At 34.0% G+C, this 23,663-nt stretch overlaps 3 protein-coding genes across 10 annotated transcripts; all 3 read left to right on the top strand.

The window, feature by feature from the left end:
- The first annotated feature begins 885 nt into the window (after positions 1 to 885).
- Positions 886 to 3,328, top strand: LOC145636452 (large ribosomal subunit protein eL15y). The gene is made up of 4 exons (XM_081688024.1): positions 886 to 1,006; positions 1,102 to 1,268; positions 2,219 to 2,416; positions 2,884 to 3,328. Exons 1-4 carry the CDS (start codon positions 1,003 to 1,005, stop codon positions 3,127 to 3,129), a joined length of 615 nt encoding a protein of 204 aa, XP_081544150.1. The 5' UTR covers positions 886 to 1,002; the 3' UTR covers positions 3,130 to 3,328.
- A 2,662-nt stretch (positions 3,329 to 5,990) lies between these two features.
- On the top strand, positions 5,991 to 11,708 carry LOC145636451 (lysine-specific demethylase JMJ26-like). Of its 5 annotated transcripts, none has more exons than XM_081688021.1 (12): positions 5,991 to 6,187; positions 6,843 to 7,525; positions 7,627 to 7,842; positions 7,951 to 8,086; positions 8,166 to 8,229; positions 8,331 to 8,982; positions 9,892 to 10,221; positions 10,400 to 10,669; positions 10,840 to 10,912; positions 10,998 to 11,083; positions 11,161 to 11,292; positions 11,388 to 11,708. In XM_081688021.1, exons 2-12 carry the CDS (start codon positions 6,845 to 6,847, stop codon positions 11,466 to 11,468), a joined length of 2,721 nt encoding a protein of 906 aa, XP_081544147.1. In that variant the 5' UTR covers positions 5,991 to 6,187; positions 6,843 to 6,844; the 3' UTR covers positions 11,469 to 11,708. The 5 variants fall into 5 exon arrangements, with proteins under 5 accessions (XP_081544147.1, XP_081544146.1, XP_081544148.1 ...); XM_081688020.1 differs by having other exon boundaries at positions 6,830 to 7,525; positions 7,954 to 8,086; XM_081688022.1 differs by having other exon boundaries at positions 6,830 to 7,525; positions 11,173 to 11,292.
- A 3,020-nt stretch (positions 11,709 to 14,728) lies between these two features.
- LOC145636449 (leucine--tRNA ligase, chloroplastic/mitochondrial-like) lies at positions 14,729 to 23,349 on the top strand. 4 transcript variants are annotated; one of them, XM_081688015.1, is made up of 21 exons: positions 14,729 to 15,158; positions 15,398 to 16,363; positions 17,248 to 17,392; positions 17,503 to 17,559; positions 17,768 to 17,887; positions 17,969 to 18,073; positions 18,194 to 18,417; positions 18,510 to 18,576; positions 18,661 to 18,815; positions 18,978 to 19,242; positions 19,388 to 19,582; positions 19,773 to 19,852; positions 20,038 to 20,100; positions 20,216 to 20,297; positions 20,578 to 20,655; positions 20,728 to 20,829; positions 20,959 to 21,131; positions 21,254 to 21,431; positions 21,705 to 21,782; positions 22,077 to 22,208; positions 22,759 to 23,349. In XM_081688015.1, exons 2-21 carry the CDS (start codon positions 15,975 to 15,977, stop codon positions 22,999 to 23,001), a joined length of 2,931 nt encoding a protein of 976 aa, XP_081544141.1. In that variant the 5' UTR covers positions 14,729 to 15,158; positions 15,398 to 15,974; the 3' UTR covers positions 23,002 to 23,349. The 4 variants fall into 4 exon arrangements, with proteins under 4 accessions (XP_081544141.1, XP_081544140.1, XP_081544142.1 ...); XM_081688014.1 differs by having other exon boundaries at positions 15,268 to 16,363; XM_081688016.1 differs by lacking the exon at positions 14,729 to 15,158 and having other exon boundaries at positions 16,221 to 16,904.
- Positions 23,350 to 23,663: the final 314 nt, after the last annotated feature.

Genomic DNA, 23,663 nt, shown 5'->3' with positions numbered 1-23,663 from the left:
ATTTTCTACTTGAAATCCTTTTGAGAGACAAATGGTCAAGTAAGAACAATATGGAGGGAGTATGTGGTTTAATCTTGCAAAAGAACATGGATATTGAATTATTGAGTAAAAAGATAGAAATAAACTTGCAACATTGCCTAAAACTCCTATTATTGACTGTCTTCAATATTGTCATTTATTTACTTTAATAATAATTAGAATAAAAATTTGTCTTAGTAAATGCATAAAACAAATAAATATCAAATATTAGCTATGTTTTTCAATTTTTTTTGTTGGTGCAATGATTTATAGAACTTCTATGCACAAGTGCTAAAAAAATGCTTACAAATAAATACTCCTACTACTTACTTAAGTATAAAAATCCAGTATAAGAAATTCTTAATCCATTTACATGTTAACGTAATATATTACTAACATGAAATGACCACCATATTAATATACAATCTCCGACAATAACATATCTATAAAGTGAAAATCTTCAAAAGTTACATAATGAAACTCACCCTTTAGTCAAAAGTAAGGTCAACAATCGTAATCATTTTTACGGTTGTCTCTTTTTTTTTTTTTAATTGAAAGAAGTCATGTTCTCTTAGTATTATCTTGCTTCGTAAAACATATTTTTCATTTTTATATATTCGCTACAAGTATTTTCTTCTCAATATTACTTCGTAATTTTTTTTACTAAATTATTTTCATTCTTAAACCTTAAAAAATTTGTCCACTCCAAACTTAAAATAACTACTCGTAGGCTCAATTAGCACATTTGGCATCGTTAAAGAGTAAATAAACAAAATAAGAACGGATTTTCAAAAACAATTAAAAAAAAAAAAAAAAAAGGATGGACCAAAAAAGTCTGGCCCATTAAAGGAAAGCCCAAAGAACAACAAAGAAAACCCTAACTCTCTCTTAAAACCCCCTTTTATTCCTCCTCCTTTCATTTTTAGGCCGAACAACCAAAACCCTAATTTCCTCCTCTCACTCTCTCTCTCTGTTGCAGCAGCCATGGGTAAACTTTCTCTCTCCTCCATTTTCATCTCGATTATCATCTTCAATCTTGTTCATGATTTTCTTATTGATTCTGGAAATTTGATGAAATTGCAGGTGCATACAAGTATATGCAAGAGCTATGGAGGAAGAAACAATCCGATGTGATGAGGTTCACTCAAAGAGTTAGGTGTTGGGAGTATCGTCAGCTTCCTTCCATTGTTCGTGTTACTCACCCTACTCGCCCTGACAAAGCTCGTCGTCTTGGTTACAAGGCCAAGCAGGTTTTCCCTCTTTTTATTGTTTTCGAATGATTTTTGAATTTGTTGATCTTTGATTATTCAGTTGATTGTTGTATTTTGTGATGAATGATTGTTGTTTTTGAATGCTTGATTTGAAATGTGGAATTTTGGTTGATTTTTTTGATTGGAAATGATGTTATTATGTCTGGATTTAGCGCGATTTTTTGTGTTAATTGATAATATGAGTTGGTTTTAGGAGAGAGTGTTCTAAACCCTAATGTGGATTTGGAGGAATGTAGTTTGTTTGGACGGAAATGATGTTGATGAAGGTGTCATTTTTCTGAATGATTATATATGTTGGGTTGGATTAAAAAGAGTGCATTGAAGACTGATTTTTGAGAAGTATAGTGATAATAATTTGGTTTTATTGCTGCATTTTTGCAGATTAATTGATTTTTGTTCTATTGCGAAGTAATATTTAGCCATTAGAAATTGTAAATGAAAGGGCTTTTTCAGGAATTCTTTTGAATTAGGTTTTTTGTAGCTAATATGTATGGACTCATTGCATTTACATGTTAGTTGGTAATGCTGCTTCAAACTCAAATATGATTAGTTTTTAATAAGAAAAGCATTTTCTTTAGTTGAATTTTGCATTGTTGTAGTTTGTTTCAAACACCAGTTTGTTTGCACCATCTATAGGGTAGTTGTAAAGCTTGTTATAATGATCATATTTCTTACCCCTTTTGATCAATGCAATAGAATTATTAGTTAAATTGAACATTATCTTGTGTTATTATGGTTTGATTTTAGGGAAATTGGTCTTATTTTGTCTCAAGCTTGTTTCTTTATAGCTTTGTGCTTCGATGTCACTATAATTGTTACTAGTGTTGAGCAGAGTTGATACTATTGTCACTAGAATTGTTACTATTGTCACTAGAATTGGTCTTATTTTTACATCATTACTTATGAAAGTTCTTTTGTCACAATTGTAGGGTTTTGTTGTTTACCGTGTGCGTGTGAGGAGAGGTGGTCGCAAGAGGCCAGTTCCAAAGGGTATCGTCTATGGTAAGCCCACCAACCAGGGAGTTACCCAATTGAAGTTCCAGCGCAGTAAGAGGTCAGTTGCTGAGGAGCGTGCTGGTCGCAAATTGGGAGGTCTCAGGGTCCTCAATTCTTACTGGATCAATGAGGTTTGTTCCCCCTCTTGATCAATCTTATGGCTCAATTTTATTGATTTTGGTTTTGTAAAATTTCAAGCATCTATGCTTGAATTTTTGTTTTGGTAAGCTGTTGATCTGTAATTTTTTCGTCATATTTTTGTTTTTCATTCCTGTTCACCCCTGAGAATCGGATTCCCATTTATCGCTTGAACCATGTGATAACTAGGTTTTCTATGATGTTCATAGTGCTTATAAATTCACTAGCTGAAGAATGTAATAGTATGCCTGAACTTAAAATAGACTTGACATAGGCTTGTAGATGAATGACTTTGCTTGAAATTGTGATATAAAACTCTCTAAAGTTGGGCCATATTATCTTGCCAAGGAAAACGTTTCAGGATAGGGGGAAAAGGTATTAATCTACGAGAGTAGCAATCTAAAACTGAAATTGCTCTTGTATTACTTACAAAATTTGTGTAATGTCCTTTGTCTTGCAGGATTCCACCTACAAGTACTTCGAAGTCATTCTTGTTGACACTGCACACAGTGCCATCAGGAACGACCCAAGGGTTAACTGGGTCTGCAACCCAGTGCACAAGCACAGAGAGCTCCGTGGTCTTACCTCAGCAGGAAAGAAGAACAGAGGTCTCCGTGGCAGAGGACACCGTTACCACAAGGCCAGGCCTTCTCGCCGTGCAACCTGGAAGAGGAACCAAACACTCTCCCTTCGCCGTTACCGATAATTGTCTTCAATCAAAGTTGCTTATGTTATCAGATATGGAATTCTATTTGGAGAACTTCTTAGCTATGTTGAAATTTCTGCCCTTGAGTTCTAGACTTCTGAATGGTTTTAAAAATTTTGTTCCGAGAATTATGTTTGATATCTTTTAGTTAAACTGTCTGCACTCAGCTTGATTTTATATTAATACTGGATGCTTATTAGTTTTGTGCTTGTTTACTGTTTTTATCTCAACTCACTTTTCACGTTGCCATATCACCAGTTTAGGATAACCTAATAGAGAAGCCGAGGCTTGAGACTGTTAGTGATGCCTCTGGCTTGCCAGACTTTGTAGATGTCTTATGCGCTGTGCTTCTGCGGATCTTGACTACTGCCCATTGGGCTTGTTGTGCATTTGTGTTCTAAATGGTGTTTCTATCTGCTCTTTTGACACTTGCAACAACATATATATATCAGTTAATCAGGGAAAATGCGAAAGTTAAAAGTTAAAAATTAAGCTTGACATCGACACGTAATTTTATTATGCATTGCTAAATTCCTTTAATCGAATAAGGGCTGCACATAATTTTATTATGCATTGGCAAATTCCGTTAGCTATTGCCAAATTCCTTAATGGCTTGTTTGGAAACCATCATTTCATTTCAAATGATGGATTTGTCCCAAATAACCTGTTTGGGAATTATGAGAATTTGCATTTGGATTTGCCTGAAATTCTAGCCTTCAATAATCAAGTTCAGTTTATAGAATTTGAAATTCAATAGCAATTGATGGCGTTTCAAATTCTTTAAACCATTCTCTACTTATCTTCCTCATTTTGATTTTCCTAATTATTGTAAAACGGTTGCCGACTACTCGATCTTTTGTCACCATTAATAATGGCTAACTTTCTCTCTCTTATCCACTATAAACGTCAATTGAGTTTAACAAAAGGAGAAATCAAAAGACATGCAGATCTAGGGACCTATTTTTTCCATAATTTTGGTCGATAATTTGGGGATTTAGGATGAATAGTAGAGAAGGAAAGAGAATGGGAAGGGGAAATGTTAGGGAAGAGAGAGAAAATAGAGAAATGTAAGGGAAGAGTTAATTAAGTAGAGATGGTCATGCTAAGTAAACTTGAAATGATTTACTCGAAATTCCAAGTTTCCCAAACAGATAATTTGGAATTAAATGTAAGTAATTGAAATTACAAATTTCAAATTTCAGATTTGAAATTAAATACTTGAATCCAAACACTACATAATCGTATTAGGGTTACATTTGTATGTGGCGATACATGGTAATTGGTTGACATGTAATTCTACCATAAATCATCTATAGATTTTTGTAAGGAAACACTCTGTAGTAGTGTAGTCTGCATTTCTATTGCTTGGGAACACACTATCCTGAAAATTAAAATTAAAAAAATCTGATAATTATTTGGCACATTTCATTTTTTTGACAGGAAATGATTTTTAGGAATATTTCTTTTTATAAGGCTAGTGAGTACTCCATATTATTTCCATTTTTTAAAAAAAAAAAAGTAAATACAGGGAAAATTAGGAATGTCTTCTCACAAGATCATAACCTAATTTGTCAATTAATTACTCTTATTCTTGCTTTCCATAGTAAATAAATAAAAGAATAAATGCTGTTTTTCCTTTTATCTTTTCCTTTATTATTCAAGATCCTTGGCAAGTTGGCATCTTCTACTCTGCATGATTTATAAAAATTTTACCACTTGGCAATATTTTTGGGTTTTCAATATTAGGACCATCATCAAGTCATCAACAATTAAATTCAATTGGGGTTTACGGATTGGTACTCCGGTGCCACAAATGAACCCTAAAGGACTAAACCTTTATTTGGGAAGAAAATCATAGGATTTTAGGTAAATGATGTTAAAACCTTTCTAATCTTTCAAAGTTCAGAGGATTACCACATTGACCATAAATATATACTTTGTATAATTTTATTTTGTTTTTTGAGTTTATAAATTTTTTTATTAGAGGAATTAACCAACTCGATCCAAATAACCCGATTGCTACCACGACATATATAGTCCATCACACACGCTAGCACAAGCAAAACACGTGAAAATACCATATACCGTCCATAGAATGCAAGTGGTGCGTGTCTGCGTGATGTATACAAATTCTCATAATCCGTGCAACAACCATATGATGCATACATATGCTCTATTTATGGAGCACACATGCAACATGTTGGCATAAGGCAGCTTCACCTAAACGCTAATCCTAATACACAACAACACTAGTACAATTCCGCTCTTGACTAGGATTTGTGATGCACATTGTTTTCATCACACCGTTTGTTTTACTTTTCAAACTAGGAAAATTCAATAAACTAAACAGCTTGCAAAGACTTTATATTTTTTAGTCAAGCTAACCTTTTTCTCACGTTCTCAAGTTTCCATATTATTATAGGACTACTCCATATTAACAACCTGCGTTCGTTAGCAAGATCCTTGTTAATATAGGACTACTCCAAGAATGTTAATAAGTACAACAAATAACTCATATGAAGTAACTTAGTATTAATTACCACGTGAGATTTTAATTCGACGAAGCTTAACTCTATTAATTTCTCTATAAATTACATTAGATAAGATTTATTCAAAATTACAATTACTCAGATATTATACATTGATACTTATCAAATACAAAATAATCTTGTAATACACGAACTTTACAAAATTATACAAAACAAAAATAAGATAAAATCTTTATTATATATTTTTTTTCTGAGGAAAAATAGTGATGCGATTTTATTTCTCCTAAATTCCTAATATATATATATATATATATATATATATATATATATATATATATATATATATATATATATATATATATAAACCACAGTTTTCCTCTGTATTACTCTATTTTCACCTACTTTCTATTCTAACATCTAATAATCTTTCTCAATCAACGCCTAACGGAGTTCCGTCGCCGTCGCCGTCGCAGTCGCCGATCAATCGTCGGAAAACCGATTAAGGCGGCAGCTTTGTAGCTGACGACTCACAACAATCGTAATCGCACTCTGATTTTTGATATTCAATGGTATAAACTCAATTCTTGTAAATTTTGTGTATTGAAATTCACATTTTTTTAATCTTTTTTATTAATGCTGTATGATTATCTTGTTTTTTTTTTTATTGTGATTATAGTTGATATCAGATGAATTTTTGGTTCAAGTTCTAGCTTTTAATATTCGTGAAGAAATTTATTGATTGAAATTCGGATTATCTTTATTCAATTCTTATTAACTTTATGTATTGAAATTTGTTGATTATAGCTGTTATTGAATAATTTGTGATTAAATAGTTGGAATTTTTTGATGTAATTAATATGATTAACGAATTGATTAGATATAAATTTGATCTTAATTGATTTTTGTTTTTGATGTTGAATATTATTTTATTGTTATTCATGATGTTGATAGTGTTAGGATGTTCTGTGTTCGATCCAAATTAAAATAATTGTTTTTGACAAAAATGTAAGTCGTTTTATAAAATCAATTTAGCATAGAATATAAATTTATTGAATCATATGCTATTTTTCTGTACCATACAAAAATAGTTAAATTCGGATTCTTAAAATTGACTTATATTCTGGTTAATGTACAAATGAAGTAAAAGTAGTTAAATTTATTTTTATGATATTTAGTGTACTTTAAAGTGATTGATGATTTATTTTTTTCAGTGAAAAATGTCAGTGATGTTTGCAAACGAAAGGCCTTTGAGGAGAGGTATGCAAAGGAGAAAGGTTAAAAGGAGTTTTGATGATCTGTTGCATTCCGATGAGAAACAAAAGAAGGAAATAGACGAGGTTGTTTCTTCATTGAAACAACGGCGTTTGTGTAGAGAGATACAGAATTATTTGTTTGGCGATTGTGGAAATGATGGTTATGATGACAAAGAGAGTGTTGAAGTAAAGGAAGTGTTAGATGATGATGTAGAGAGTGTTAGAGTAGAGGAAGTGTCGTATGATGATGATGAAGCGAGTGTTGAAGTAAAGGAAGTGTCAAATGATGATGTAGAGAGTGTTAAAGTAGAGGAAGTGTCATATGATGATGATGAAGCGAGTGTTGAAGTAGAGGAAGAGTCGGATGATGAGGATTTTGAGATTTCGATGTGTAGGAGGTCGAGGAAAAGGACTACTGGTGTAAAGAGAAATTTGACAAGGAAGAACCAAATTCGACCTGTGGTTAAGAAAACTAGAAGTACTGGTAGAGCAAGGCAGTGTAAGCCTAACAATTGGGGGAAGAACATAATTGATTTGTCGAGTTCTTGTTCTGAAGATTCTGATAACTCGCTGCATTCTTCCCACACATCAGGCTCCCAACCCTCGCCTATTTCAACATTGAACGCAAAATATGATGTAAAGAGAAATACAAGGGTAAGTTAAAGTCGGTTCATAACTTGTTTTAAATCCGTACTTTCTGTTAGCCAATAAGGCAATAATCAAAATATAATATCACTTGCTTTTGTGTGTTACAGGAAAAAATGGAGAAGAAGCTCAATTGCCATCAATGTAAAAAAAATGATAGACCAATTGTCGTTCCATGCTTAAACTGTAAGGAAAAGCAATATTGTATGCGATGCATCAAGCAGTGGTATCCTCACATTTCAGAGGTGAAACTTGCATTGTCCTGCCCCTTCTGTCGGGAAATTTGCAATTGTAACGAGTGTCTACACTCCTTGAACTCGATCACTGTGAGTACCTATGCTGTTATGAGCAATTATAGCATTACAGTTTATATGAATTCATATTGACATATTGTTATACTTATTTATATTACTAATAAGTTTTATATTATTAAGCAGACATTAAATCGAGAAAGTGTTGACCACGAAAAGGTTCAGCACCTCACATACTTGGTTACAAAGCTGCTCCCATTCATAAGACAAATTCAACACGAACAACGTTCAGAATTAATATTGGAATCCAAGATATTAGGTATGCAATGATACCTACATTTCGTAGGCAATATTACTCTTTTTGTTTTTTAATCTTGCTAATTATAATATTTGTCCAGGCAAAATTCTCAATGAAGAGGATATACAAGAGTCTTCTAGCTTTGATGATGAGCGGATCTATTGGTACTTTTTTTTTGTTTATAATATCTTAGTGATTAATGAAAAATAGTGCTGCATTACCATTTCTTATAAGTTTTAACTCTTATGTTCTTTGTTTCTTACAGCAACCAATGTGCAACTTCAATATTTGATCTTCATCGATGTTGCCCTAATTGTTCTTTTGAATTGTGTTTGAGCTGTTGTCGAGAAATTCGTCAAGGGAGGCTCTCGGGTGGCCCTGAAATAACTCAATATAAATATACTCACAAGGGATATGACTACGTTCATGGGGGCGATCCTTTATTATGCCGTTCAGTTCAATATGATGCACCACATAAATTAAGTACTTGGACAGCTAACGAAGATGTAATTCCCTGTCCTTCAAAGGACCGAGGAGGTTGTGGTGTTGGAATTTTAGAATTAAGGAGGATTATTTCATTACAGTGGTTATGGAACTTGGAAGCAAGGGCAGAAAAGGTTGTAAAAGACAAGTTTGTTGAACCAACCCCTAAAAGTAATTTGAAGGTTACTCGACAAGCAGCATCCAGAAAATATTCTGGCGATAATTACCTATATTGCCCATTAGCTAAAGAAATGCTTACTAATGATGGAAGAATACACTTTAGAAGATATTGGGGGAAAGGTCAACCAATAATTGTTCAAGACACCTTGTCTCAAACACTAGGTTTGAGTTGGGAGCCAATGGTAATGTCACGAGCACTTTGTGAAAATGTGGACTCGCAGATCAAAGCAGTTGATTGTCTAGCTAATTGTGAGGTAGCAATTCACATCATCTAAGTTTTATAATTCATGTTCCTGTTCCTACTTAAATCTATCTGTTATTTTGTCTTTTTGATGGTTGCTCATTTATATTATGTTTATAGTTTTGCACTTGCCTTCATCCATTCCATGCTGACTTGTTAAAAATCTGCATTTCATGTCAACCCTTCTGAAATTCTTGGCTGAATGGTTAATCAAGGTACGAAAATGTGATATTCGTATGAGATTTCAGGAGAGAGTTCAATGAACGTTCCAAGATGTAGGAAGTTAGTAACAATAAGTGAGTAAAACATTAATCGATCAACATCAATATTTCATTTTACTTGGCAGTATAAATAAAATATATTCGAGTCTGGCAGTTTATGCTTTGGCCTTAAACAATAAAGGGGTTCCGAAAGTTTCTGTATGTTGGGATCAATATTGATGCTCAAGGTTGGTGTTTGTTTCAGCAGATAGATCAGGCACCAAAATGAACAAAAAAGCTTGTAGCTTTTAGAGTTAAACATGAGTTTCTTATTGTAAGAGGATGCTAAATGTGCTTATATATTGTCCGACCTCTAAAACACAGTTAGTTTGCCTAAAGCTCTACTAAAATGGATCTGGAGATGACATTTAGTAATTGACTCTAGGAAGCCCAAGTAAATGGAAGTTGCTGTTTGACCTGTGTCATCGTAATCTGCAATGTTTGACAGTTTTGGTTGTACTGCTAGTGTTCAAAGACAAACATGTAAACCTTAATATGTGCTCTTGACTGAAATTTACACTTATTGTGGTCAGACTGTAGTTTGCTTTCGGAGTTTGTTTTCAGTCTATACATCCTACTTTGTATGGAAATAAGCACTAATATACAAGCAAACTGATGCGTGCACTACATGAAGTCTTGACATCAAATTTTAACGCATGCAGGTTGAAATTAGTACTAGGGAGTTTTTCAGAGGGTACAAGAAAGGTAGAAACTACGCAAATTTCTGGCCTCAGATGTTAAAGCTGAAAGATTGGCCTCCATCCGACAAGTTTGAAAATCTTCTGCCAAGGCATTGTGATGAGTTTATTAGTGCATTACCACTTCAAGAGTATACTGATCCTAGAAATGGTATCCTGAACCTTGCTACCCTTTTACCTTCGAGCATCCTCAAACCTGACTTAGGACCAAAGACGTATATAGCTTATGGTACTGCTCAAGAGCTTGGAAGAGGAGATTCCGTGACAAAGCTTCACTGTGACATGTCTGATGCGGTATGTTACATCACCTGCTTAATTTTTCTGAAAGGAAACAAAAGATATTATTAACTTAATGTTAATCTATAGAAACAGAGTTCCCCTGTCTACATTTGGTCAAAGGGAAATCTTGGGTAGACTAGTAATTGACAATTTACATGCTTATATATTTTTATAATTCTTTTCATTGGTGCAGGTAAACATCTTAATGCATACGGCTGATGTTTCTTTTAGTGAGGATCAATTGTCTGCGATTGAGACGCTCAAAAAGAAACACAAAACTCAAGATCGAAGAGAATTGCAGTTATCAGACTCCAAGAAATTCGATCTTCAGACGTGTGGCATAACAGACAAGGGTGCTGCTCTTTGGGACATTTTTAGGAGGGAAGATGTACCAAAGTTAGAGATGTATTTGAGGAAACACTCCAAGGAGTTCAGACATGCTTATTGTAATCCTGTAGAACAGGTAATCTTCAAAACTTCTGTCATTCCCTTAAATCTCGAGCTTTGTGTTTCTTTCTTTGCATGAAAACCATAGAACTTAAACCTCACTAAACACAACATTAATTTGCATTACCACTTTACCAGCCCCAATGATGATATGGAAATGACAGTTCTAATTCTTCATGTGATCAGGTCATCCATCCTATTCATGATCAGTCCTTCTACTTGACCTCAGAGCACAAGCAAAAGCTGAAGGAGGAATATGGTTAGTATGCCACACAATTTTCATATTATTACATATTAATTTTTTATCAGAATATATAGACAAATGCTCATCTCAAACTTTTCAGGTATTGAACCCTGGACATTTGAGCAAAGGCTTGGAGAGGCAGTGTTCATACCTGCTGGTTGTCCACATCAGGTTCGAAATCTCAAGGTAAACTACTTGCCCCAATTTTTTTAACTCAAAATCACAGGAGGCATTTGTTGATGTACCGTGTACCTAATAACAAGGTCGTTTTGCAGTCCTGCACAAAGGTAGCTGTAGATTTTGTTTCACCAGAGAACATTGGAGAGTGTTTTCGGCTAACAGAAGAGTTCCGGAAACTCCCAAAATTCCACAAGGCTCGGGAAGATAAGCTGGAGGTAACAAAGTCAAGTTTCTTCTTATTGCCTGTGGTTTGTATGTAGATTATCTCATCATACAAAGTCACTAACGCTTCTCTTCCAATGTTAACCAGATCAAGAAGATGATTCTTCATGCAGCTAATCAAGCAATAAGACATCTAGAGGAGTTGCAATCAAAACAGGAGCCAAATTGATTTTCTTGGCAAGCAATGTGTATCCTTGCGTTCGAGCCCCAGTTTTGTACAGCAGAAGATATAGGGGGCAATCAGCAGTGTCTGTGAAGTCGAATTTTTGATCAGTAATCTGACATGAAATAATGTAAAGATGAAACAAATGAAGAAAAGAACACATATTTCTTTTTCATGATATGTTATAAGAATAATGAGAACAAAATCAAATTAATAAGATTTGAATATTTTTTTCACATTATCATACATAAATTCTTTCAAAAAGTTCCACATGTTAATATACGGATTACTTCTGAAGACTAATTGACTATACAAGTCATCATCCTATTTACTAATTTCATCTCTCCAAATCTCCAATACATGAGATATACAATTGGAAATAAATCATACTTTACATTTCATTATAACACAAATTATTCACAAAAATTGACATAAACAGCCCTTGGAGTTGCATGCATTTATTTAAGACTTTTATACAACAAGATGCATATACCGTCTATTGCTACTTAACATGTAACTTTTTTAGAACCATTTCAATGCATGGTATCCAAATATAATCAATCAAACATTCAAACATATGCATTGGAGAATTACAAAATGCGATAAAACAAACAGGAACAAAGGGGCTCATTTGAGGGGGATAAGGGAAATCCCTCAAATGTGTCCCATGAGGCTTGATCCTAACTTCAGGAATACGAGGTGGAAGCGATGTCACTATTCCATCATCTCAACCTCTTCCAAATTATTATTATACTAGGTCAAACATATGCGTGACAACCTTGGTATGTACCTGATAAAGATTGGCTGTGAAATAGTTGTTGATAGTATATTGCTCGACAAAAGTTGGTCATGTTTAACGAAAATTTTATTCATAGATCTTTTTAAAAATAAAAGTGGATGGTTCTAACCAGTCAAATGATCTCTTGGGGTGTTATTTGGTTCATGGGAGCACATATTTCCTTTTTAGGGCAGGAGAAAGTAAAAAAAAATTGGTCAAAATTAAAGTTAGGGTATTAATAAAAAAATAAAAACCAATTATTGTCCTATTAAACTTAAATATGATGAAAAAATTTATAAAAGTATATCAAATAAAAGAAAGGTTTTGGGTGAAATAATGGTAAGAAAACTAGATTGACATAAATTCAAAATCATTTGCACAACCTAATTCTTGAAGGCAAAAGAAATTCATTTACCATTTGTGAGTTTACAAAACATAAACTAAACAATATAAAACTCTACTATAACTTAACTTTTCTAATCTTATATAATAGCACATTTCAAATAATAGTAAGAAAACTAGATTGGCATAGATTAAAAATCATTTGCACAACCTAATTCTTGAATCCAAAAGAAATCATTTACCATTTGTGTATAAAGACAATATTTATAGTTTATAAAAAACAATATATAATATTAAATTATCATAAAACTATCTTAGAATATCATTAAACTATCTTAGAATATCATTACTATTTTAGAATATCACTAAAATATAATAATAGTAGATTACTTAAATAGTACTACCTTCATATAGAAAATATATCAAAATAATGTATTCTCTTATTAAACTTGATTGCTTAAAATTATGGTTATGTGAGATTTTAATGGAATCGTCTAAATAATTACCATCTCTATCTCCGTTAAATGTTAATGTGTTACAACATATAACTTTTATAATTTTTTAAAAGTTATCGATGGTTAAAGTTATGCATTGACAAGCGTGATAGAGATCTAGATGACTTAACAAATCAAAGAATAAGAGCTTTCAATTATTTATATATAAAAAAAAAAAAGAAGAAATATAAATTTCAACACTAATATAATGTTTCTCTATATCATTCCCATAGATCAATACTCTTTTCAATACTCTTTTCAATCATTTTTACTTTTATTTGAAAATTTCAAAAATATATATATATATATATATATATATATATATATATATATATATATATATATATATATATATATATATAGATCTGTTTGAAAAATCATAATAGTTTCATAACTATTTCAATTCTCAATCACAAATACAAATAAGAAGAATAACTTACAACTCTCAAGAAAAACCACCCAAATCCTATGCTTCTCAATTGCTTTCTCATAGATCTAGAGCCACCTTCCATCTCTTTCAACACACCTTTAAGAAAATTGTTTATTTCAACCTATTTATACCCAAAAGCAAGGATAACTTTAGGGTTTTCATAGTGAAAAGACAAGATTACCCTTTGTCAAGTAATGAATATTCCCATAAATATGACAAGTGTATGTCACATCAACCATGCTTTTTGGTCTTTTTGCATCAAACTAACATTGATCGACAAACATCCAAAGCTAAAACTTTAATTTGATAAGATCAAGCAACCACTTATTTCAATTGAGGAATCTCACCGACTTCTACGTATAAATATCACGGGGATTTCGCTAACCATCCATATTCCAAAAAAAGAACGTGTAGTGGCCTAGTGGAAAGCAACTGGAATCATTTGACAAAATTTTACTCCCTCTAGTTTGTTACTCTATACCCGTTTTTTTCACCTTATTTAAGGAATTGAAATGATTTTTATCAAATTTAATTATTTTTACTAGAATTGAAATTATTTTTACTAATTTTCTGTTATATTTTCTTCTAAAAGTTATTGAATTATACTAAATTAAAATTTTTTTTACTAAACTGAAATTATTTTTTGCTGAACTGAAATAATTTTTACTGATATTATTTTTTAAAGGTGAAGTGAACAAAACCTATATTTGTCAAATAACTAGCGCTTAGGAAAACAACAAAACTTTTAATTTCTAGTGACCATCATGCTACTACTAGTTGTTAGAGTAGCGAACTGTACTCGTATGATTGTTTGACAACCATAGCGGTTGAAACATTAAAATCAATAAAAATAGGCATAATATTTTTAAGTAAACAAAATTTGTCAAATGCTACTAGCTACCTGTTTTCAAACACTAATATTATTAATGTTTGACAAATGCTACATAAACTCTATCTCTACCACTAACCGTTACATGAATCCTATCTAACCAAATACACTTATTTTTTCCTAAATGTTTTAACTTGGTTTAAACGCTAACCACTACCTAAAACACTACCGTAAACCAAGGTCAGTTCAGCCCCTGTTATTCCATGGGATAAACTGTGGAACCTCAACATCCCCCACCCCCAATCACAAATGTTTCTATGGCAATGCTTATGGGATAGACTTCCTACATGCAATAATCTCTTCCTCAAACACATAACCCTTTCCCAATTCTATTGCTTATGTCCTGGCACCATCGAGGATGGTATCCATGTTCTAAGGGATTGTCCAAGGGCAAGAGAAGTATGGGGACTGAAAAACCCCCCTTCTAGCTTTGATCAACCTGACATACAATCCTGGATTCTTCATAACTTAAACACTACCTCCCAGCGTCTCTTTGGGATCCCCTAGAACTTTTCCTTTCCCATCATTCTAATGAACATATGGCTAAGAAGGAACACTTGGGTCTTTAATAACAAATCCAAACCCCTTACTAGCTTCTGGGCCTCTACCACCTACATCATCAAAGACCTCTTCTACTTTCCCCCCAACAACTCTGGACCAGCCATACCATCAATCCCAACCCCCCACCTCCTCTCCAGCCCCTCTAGTCAGATGACAAGAATCTCAGTGGATGCCTCCTTTTCTCCCAACACCTTATCTTCAGGTATAGCCTGTATATGCAGGAACCCTTATGGGGAATGGGTTTAGGGACTAGTTGGCCATTGTTTTGCCCCAAACTCTTTACATGACAGAACTGTTTGCTGTTTTGGCAGCTTGCCATTGGGCCAGGGAGAGCAATTGGATGAACTTTCTTAACCTATCTGACTGTTAGAGATCTGTCAACAGTATTTGTGATATAAATTCTCCTCCTGATGAAGGCCACCTATTCTCAATCTGGTGCAGGGACCTAATACCACAATCAGGGAGCAGCAGTATTCTGAAAGCTCCAAGGACACAAGTCAGGGAAGCAGATTTCCAAGCCAGGCGAGCCAAGTCGAGTCTAACTCCTACCCAGATTAGAAGGAAAGATGGAAGCAATTGGTTATCAAAATGTATCCTTTGTAACCCCCCTCCCAATCCTAGTGATAGTTTATCTAAAGGAAACTGTAGTTCTTTTGGCCAGAAATGGCATGACTATTTGGGTGCTGTGTCACCAATCTAACTTATGTGTATAATGTTGAGTTTGTACACGCTTTTGCTACATCAGAGGGGTGGTTTAACTATTAATTAAATTCTGATCATTTTCACCCAAAAAAAAAAAAAAAAAAAAAAAAAAAAAGACCTTTGTTCTTAATGCTTCACCTCCCTCCACAATTGCTGGGCTACAAACTTTGCAAATTCATGTCAAAGTCCCAAAGCCCATTTTATGAAGATCATACATACACTTTCAATGTAAAGCCCGCCAATAAAAACCAAACTATGTAAGGAAGTTGCATTATCTTCTTACTTTGAAACTCCACCCTTCTTCCACCCAAAAAAAATGGAGACAAATCTTCAACTACCTTTACAAATTCATCACTTAAAACCATCTTCTCTAAAATACCCACCATTTTTTTCACCTCAAAATCAATTTTTTCATAAACCCATCTTCAATTCTTCTACTAATTTTGGTTTTTGTAGTAAAAAAAGTCTTAAATTGAAGCTTAGAAGTAGAATTAGAAGAAGTGTTAGTGAAATTAGAGGTGAATTGGGTAAATTAGAGGAGAAAGATACAGTTAAGGAGCAACAAGTTAAAAGGGCATACCCATTTCATGAAATTGAGCCCAAATGGCAACAATTTTGGGAGGATAATAAAACTTTTAGAACCCCAGATGATGTTGATACTTCTAAACCTAAGTATTATGTTCTTGACATGTTTCCTTACCCCAGGTAAAACCCTTTCCTTTATCTTTTTATTGAATTTGTAAGATTTTTTTGTAATTTGCTACTGTGTAAATGCTTTTGGTAAATGCAATGATCATATATACAGTTTTAATTGACTGTTTGAAGGTTAAAAATTTGTAATTTGGACTATTAATTGAAATGGGACGAGCTTCTACTTTGAATTAATTAGTTTATACTGTTTCATTTTTGGCACTTGACAATTGTTAATTGACATGGGTGTAAGACTACATTTTGACAATTGTTTTTCACTTTTGGGATAATGTGGAAAGAATTTGGATTGATTGATTGATACTGATGACATTTCTTGGTGCAATAGTTGTAGTTGGTTTTAGCTGGTAATATTGTTCATTAAGGTAGTGATTGAAAGTATTCACATTATGGTATGATCCTTGAAGCTTGATTTGCTGTATGGGCATCGCTTTGGCTCTAGGAAGCTACCACTGTGTAGAAATGATGAGCCGGAGTAATAGTGCATTGTTATTTCAAACAACAAATGATGACATGGGTTTAATGCGGAATGGAAAATGTTAGTTAAGTAATCAATTATATGGAGCTGAGGAGTTGTAGATTGTTTGAAATACTTAATTTCTCATACATTTGAATGATAAGTTGTCTTTATAAACTATCTCCTTAGTTAGAAATTTGATGTCACTTGTAATAATTTAGATTATAAATGGTTAGCTATCTTAATGGTATTATTAGGTATTGAATTTAATTTCTTACTCAGGATGACTGGCTTCTGTTTGAACCTGTTATTTTGGACTAAGATAACTTCTTTTGTCTTTCAATGTATGAATATCCCTGTGACATAATATATTGCATCTTGATTTTCTGCTGAATTTTACATGGAGAAATATTACATTTTACAGCGGAGCTGGGTTACATGTTGGCCATCCACTTGGATATACAGCTACTGATATTCTCGCCAGATTCAAAAGGATGCAGGGTTTCAATGTTTTGCATCCAATGGGATGGGATGCATTTGGGTTGCCAGCGGAGCAGTATGCTATTGATGTATGTTTTGATTTTGATTTTATTTTAAATCCTAGGACATGGTTTATCACATGTTAGTTTACAATACCTTTTTGTTACAAATTATGGTCATCAGCTTAAATGTGTGACAGACAGGTACCCACCCTAAAATCACAACTATGAGGAATATTGGACGTTTTCGATCACAGGTCAGTTACTTTCTTTAATCGTACTTTGGAAACCACACCTGTTCAGGGTGTTGTCACCTGAAAATATAACAAATGTTGTTGCATGTAATGTTGACTTAAATATTTTGATGCTTAACACTGCAAATTCTCAAGAATAGGTTTATTAGATAATATGCATTGTCTTTAGCTGTTTGTAACTCTTCTATTATTTACGCTTGCTGCTTTTTAGCTTAAATCATTGGGCTTCTCATATGATTGGGATCGTGAAATCTCTACAACAGAACCAGAATATTATAGATGGACACAATGGATATTTCTTCAGCTCCTGAAAAGAGGATTGGCCTATCAGGTTAGTGTCATACCAAAACTTTTTACACATGTATAGCCCCCTCCCACAAGATGATTTTTATGGGGTAACTATGATTCTCAGGCAGAAGTTCCTGTCAATTGGTGCCCTGCTCTTGGCACAGTGTTGGCAAACGAGGAAGTAATAGACGGTGTCAGTGAACGTGGGGGTCATCCAGTAATACGAAAGGTATAGTGGAAACAAAAGTCGAGAATGCTAAGTTTCCCTTGTGTTTGCTTCTTATGTTGTCTTACTTCTATTTCCTTTGAATGTTTTCATAATTTCAGTATCATTGTTTATTACAAGCAGCCAATGAGGCAGTGGATGCTCAGGATCACTGAGTACGCAGACCGCCTTCTTCGTGATCTGGAAGAGCTTGACTGGCCCGAAAGTTTAAAGGAAATGCAAAGAAATTGGATAGGGAAGTCAGAAGGGGCTGAGCTGGAATTTCCGGTGCTTGCTGTTGATGGACGCGAAAGAGGGGTTGGAATTACTGTTTATACAACAAGGCCAGATACTATTTTTGGAGCAACGTATGTATCCGGAAGTTATCCCTCTAGTAGTGTTCTAATCATATACTATAAGGATTTATAATCATTTGGATAGATCTATCTTTTATTTGCAGCTATCTTGTGCTGGCACCGGAGCATCCCTTGTTGGAATCACTAGTATCCACAGACCAAGCCAAATATGTATGCCTGTTATATTCTTTATCTGAATAAAATATCTGCTTCTACTTGTTATTTAAAGTTTGAGTTGTATTACTCTTAAAATAGGTTGAGGAGTATAAAGAGCTTGCCTCAAGAAAGAGTGACCTTGAGAGGACTGAGCTCCAAAAAGAGAAAACTGGAGTCTTTACTGGTTGCTATGCAAAGAACCCTGCCAACAGAGTGGCCATTCCCATATGGGTGGCAGATTATGTTCTAGGAAGGTGTGGCCGAGTTTTCCTTCAATAATATATTTTTTAGGCCTCACTTAAATTGCAGTGGTAACTGCAGTCGTTGAGGATCTTGTTGTGCATTTGTCAATGTTGCTATATATACTTTAATCTGTATACTTAGCTGTTAGCTGCCATGCATGGTCGTTTCTGCAGCTATGGTACTGGAGCTATAATGGCTGTTCCTGCGCATGATACACGTGACCATGAATTTGCTTCAAAGTATGATATACCAATTCATTGGGTTGTCAAGCCAGATGATGAAGATGGCAGCAGTCAAGGTAAGGCTTATCCTGGAGATGGTATTATCATGAACTCATCTAGTTCGGCAACAGGGCTTGATATCAATGGCTTGTCTAGCAAAGAAGCCTCTGCAAAAGTAATTCAGTGGGCTGAGGAAACTAGAAATGGAAACAAAAAGGTTTGTTCCCTTTCTCTAAAGTTGATCACCTAGTCACTTGTAGTAGTTATAAATGGAAAGCTGTCACCATTTCTGAGAAAGCTGAAACAGACAAATTTTATGTTTGATTTCTTTTTAATTTTTGTAATCCGGTCTTGTTATTCAGGTGAACTATAAGTTAAGAGACTGGCTTTTTGCTAGGCAGCGCTATTGGGGGGAGCCTATACCTGTAATATTTTTGGATGACAACAGTGAGAGTGTTTCTCTTCCTGAAAGTGAATTACCTTTGACACTTCCTGAGTTGGATGATTTTACTCCTACTGGGACGGGTGATCCGCCATTATCCAAAGCGACATCTTGGGTATGAGTTCACTTGCCTTAATATAATTTATCATGTGACTCCCTTTTGTAAGTTGTTTGATTTGCAAAATATAGTCTGTGTAGGACTATAATTTTCTCCATTCATGTGAAATTTTCTCCACATAAAATGAACAAGTCTCAGCCACTTTTGCATTCCTGATAGGTATAAGCTCTTTTTTGATTTGTAACAGGTACAAACAGTAGACCCCATATCAGGAAAGCCAGCCAGAAGAGAAACAAACACCATGCCCCAGTGGGCTGGCTCGTGCTGGTAATGTCTTTTTTTTTTTTGCACTTATTTTCTGTATCTGCCTTCTTATTTGGTTGGCATTCTATATGATTCATAGAGAACAATGAAAGGACTTTCAGTTGTAGCAAATTTTAAAATGTTAAATTCTAGCGTGACTTTACTGTTATGTTTTCACTCTTTGGTATAACCTTTTGTCCTATTTACAGGTATTATTTGAGATTTATGGATCCAGAAAATTCAAAGGAATTAGTCAACAAAGAAAAAGAAAGGTCAGGTGTTTATGATACGTAGTACTTAATAAAATATAATCTAAAAAAAATGCATGTTTTGAATTGCATGAAGAATACTCCATGGCCTTACCTTCTGGCAGTTGTAAACATGCAGGTATTGGGGCCCAGTTGATGTATATGTTGGTGGTGCTGAGCATGCAGTCCTTCACTTACTTTATGCGAGGTTTTGGCACAAGGTGTCAAGGTTTTCTTTGGCTAAGTTCATGCTTTATGAGATTCTTAGATATTGAGCCTTGGGAATTCTGTTTTGAAATTTTAGATGCTGATAAAGTTCTTTTCATACTACTTTGATCTGAGAATATTATCCAATTTAACTTAAATAATATGTTTATATCTAAGAGGTGTAGAAAGTGTTGTAAGTTTCTTGAAGAAATGGTTTCATCCTTTGTTGAAGTATCATATCTGATTCTGTCCTTGTGTCATTTGATTGCAACTTTTATCTTTTTCATTTGTCAGGTTCTCTATGATATTGGTGTTGTGTCTACAAAGGAACCATTCAAGTGTGTCATAAACCAGGGAATTATCTTAGGAGAGGTATGAAACTTCAGTGGTTTAATGACATAATGTTGCTCCAGTGTTTCACTATTTTTTTGTCTAAATTTCCAGGTCCAGTATACGGCACTAAAGGACACAAATGGAAATTTTATATCTGCAGATTCAGCTACCATGTCCGGTGATCTTTGTCAAGAACAAATTCCTGAGGAAAAAGTATGTATTTTTGTATTCATAGACCTAGTTGTCTCAATCAATTTAGTATCTCATCAAAATATATTTGCCATTTTTTTTTTTATTCCTCAAACAATCAGAATATGATAGAATCTCTTTGCTTGGGTTAAGGTTATGAAGTCAGGTGAATTTTTTGTGTTGAAAGAGAATCCAAGTATTCGGCTTATTGCTCGAGCTTATAAAATGAGTAAAAGCAAGGGTAATGTCATTAATCCAGAGGACGTGGTTGCCGAATATGGTGCTGACTCACTCCGCTTGTACGAGATGTTCATGGGACCATTAAGGTTGGTTTTAGTCACTGAAATTGTTTAGTCATTTTTTAATCATTTGTCAAAAATCTGGATTTTATAAGGGGATTGATAAAAAGTTTATGTATTAACTAGCAAATCCATTTTGATTCTTTCAGAGACTCAAAGCCATGGAATACTAGTGGAATCGAAGGTGTTTATCGATTTATGGGGAGAGTATGGAGACTAATTGTGGGCTCACCTCTATCTGATGGTTCATTTAATGATGGAACAATTGCCGTGGATGAAGATCCTACCATAGAACAACTTCGTTCGCTTCATAAATGCATTGAAAAGGTCAAAAGTTGTTCTCTGTTGTAATTTGGAATGATGGATATATTAGTTTATTTCTGATGGGAGTGTGCAGAAGAATCATGTTTAAAGATAAAAATGGAATATATGTTGTCAAAATTAAAAAACATGCAATACATATTAAAAAATGATATTGTTCCGATTACTCTATAAGCTGAGTTTCATTTGTTTGCTGGTCTCATGAAATCTATATGATAATGGCTAAAAAACTTGTTTATTCGTATGAAATAGTCACTGGCATTATTGGCTTTCATGTAGGTCACTGAGGAAATTGAAGCAACCCGGTTTAACACTGGTATTTCGGCAATGATGGAGTTCATTAATGCAGCATACAAGGTTTGACCGGTTTACTTCCTCGCCCTTCTTTCCTGTGAGCATATATCTGTTTCTTTCTGGAACTTAGGTGGAAAATCTTTGAGTTTAACATTTAGGATTGGACGTCGTTTATGTGATAAGTAAAATTCACCTTCTTGTTTCTATGAACCAAAATTTATCTGACCTAACCTAAAAAAAGTGGTTCTGATGTGTTTGATCCAATTTCAAACAATAGTATTTCAAGCATGATATATATTGAGTTAAATTTATGATTGTTATTGCCTTTTCATGACTTCATTGTTTTCTTCTTATTAGTGGGACCGACATCCAAGGTCAATCTTTGAGGCATTTGTTCTGTTGCTATCACCATATGCACCTCATATGGCTGAGGAACTCTGGTTTCGCCTTGGAAACTCAAATTCACTTGCATATGAGCCTTTCCCAAAGGTAAAATCAAGTCTTCCCTTGTCTTCAGTTTTCAAAATTATGTACTCTGTACATTGTTACTTGCAACTATGATGCACATAATGATCAATGCTCTCAACGTCTTTAGTAATAGGACACAGTTAATTTAGGCTGTCCTAATATTAGTCAATTTTGGAAACTAGTTAGTTGAACTTGGAATTTTTCCATATTGGTGTAATGAAGATGTACAAATTAAAACAGAGAAAGGACAGTCTTTGTATCTTAATGTTTATTTTTTTATTTAGAGACGGAAGGAATACTATTCTTTTCAAGTTCATAGCAACTACGAAGTATTATGCTTCACAACTTGCATTTTGCATGGTTTATTGCACCTTATTTGCTTATGATAGCCAAAGAATTCATTGTACAAGTTACTTTTTCTTGGTAATTTCTTCATGAAACTCCATGCTATAGAGGTGCTTAGCGTAAACTGGGGTGCTTCAGACTTATACATGGCCCTAATTAAACAAAGCTAGCTGTGAACAGATACTAGCTCTTCTAAATTCTTACTTGTGAAAGTTCTTGATTCTAGGCTAATCCAGCGTATTTGAAAGACTCCAAAATAGTCCTCCCCGTTCAAGTTAATGGAAAGACACGAGGAACCATACAAGTAGAAGAAACATGTACTGAAGATGAAGCTTTCAGATTAGCCTCCACAGACGAAAAGCTGTCAAAGTATATTGATGGCAAAACCATCAAAAAGAAGATCTTCGTTCCTGGTAAGATCTTGAATGTGATCGTGGTTCCTGAAAACGCCAAGGTTGGTCAGCGATGAACCCCTTTTCCTCGGCCTTTGTTGAAACATCCTTCTCAGTTGGAGCAGAAGCGCATCACATTCCAGAATTACAAAGCCAGTCTGAAGCTTAACTCACTATATCACAGGAATACAGTATGATCTCATCAATTTTTCTTTCTTTTACTAGATTTGTTTAGTGGGATTGTTACTTCTGAGTAGATTCTGCATGATGTGCTCTCTGACGGCAAATGGTGCGTTAGAAGCATATCTTTGAAAGGTTTTTTTTTTCTTTACTCAAAAGTTTTCTCCTTTTCCAGTTCTAACACAATACAAATGCTGAGCTACTATAAATTTTGATTCATTTGTGTATGATTATTATTATGTGTATATGCTATGAACTTAAAATTTCTCGTTCAGATATAACTGTCATTTTACGTTTTCTGTGTAAAAATCTATTACGTATAATACTTGTATATGTATTGCTTTTACTAGATTTATGCCTCCATCATGAATTAGTACTCACCTTGTCCTTGTCTCAACCCCCGTAAGCTGTAATTAAATATTATCTATGATTTCATCGAAATATCTTATAAAACTTGTCTGTTTTCCTTAGATCTCTCTTCCCTGCTTCATTTTATTGATATACTCCGTATAATCGATTTTATGAAATGTGACTAAGCTTTTTAGGATATTCAAAAATC

Source organism: Chenopodium album, chromosome 6 (genome assembly GCF_948465745.1).
Source record: "Chenopodium album chromosome 6, dcCheAlbu1.1, whole genome shotgun sequence".
In the NCBI taxonomy this organism is placed as follows: domain Eukaryota; kingdom Viridiplantae; phylum Streptophyta; class Magnoliopsida; order Caryophyllales; family Amaranthaceae; genus Chenopodium; species Chenopodium album.
This window is presented reverse-complemented; position numbering and strand designations above follow the sequence as displayed.

Excerpts from the sequence above, each read along its gene's own strand:
- LOC145636452 (XM_081688024.1), top strand. Across the intron at positions 1,269-2,218 it reads TTGGTTACAAGGCCAAGCAG|GGTTTTGTTGTTTACCGTGT; the intron begins GTTTTCCCTCTT and ends TCACAATTGTAG. Across the intron at positions 2,417-2,883 it reads ATTCTTACTGGATCAATGAG|GATTCCACCTACAAGTACTT; the intron begins GTTTGTTCCCCC and ends TTTGTCTTGCAG.
- LOC145636451 (XM_081688018.1), top strand. The coding sequence starts at position 6,836 with ATGTCAGTGATGTTTGCAAACGAAAGGCCTTTGAGGAGAGGTATGCAA. Across the intron at positions 10,670-10,839 it reads ATTGTAATCCTGTAGAACAG|GTCATCCATCCTATTCATGA; the intron begins GTAATCTTCAAA and ends TCATGTGATCAG. Across the intron at positions 10,913-10,997 it reads AAAGCTGAAGGAGGAATATG|GTATTGAACCCTGGACATTT; the intron begins GTTAGTATGCCA and ends CAAACTTTTCAG.
- LOC145636449 (XM_081688015.1), top strand. The coding sequence starts at position 15,975 with ATGGAGACAAATCTTCAACTACCTTTACAAATTCATCACTTAAAACCA. Across the intron at positions 18,074-18,193 it reads GTCATCCAGTAATACGAAAG|CCAATGAGGCAGTGGATGCT; the intron begins GTATAGTGGAAA and ends TATTACAAGCAG. Across the intron at positions 20,830-20,958 it reads AACAAATTCCTGAGGAAAAA|GTTATGAAGTCAGGTGAATT; the intron begins GTATGTATTTTT and ends GCTTGGGTTAAG.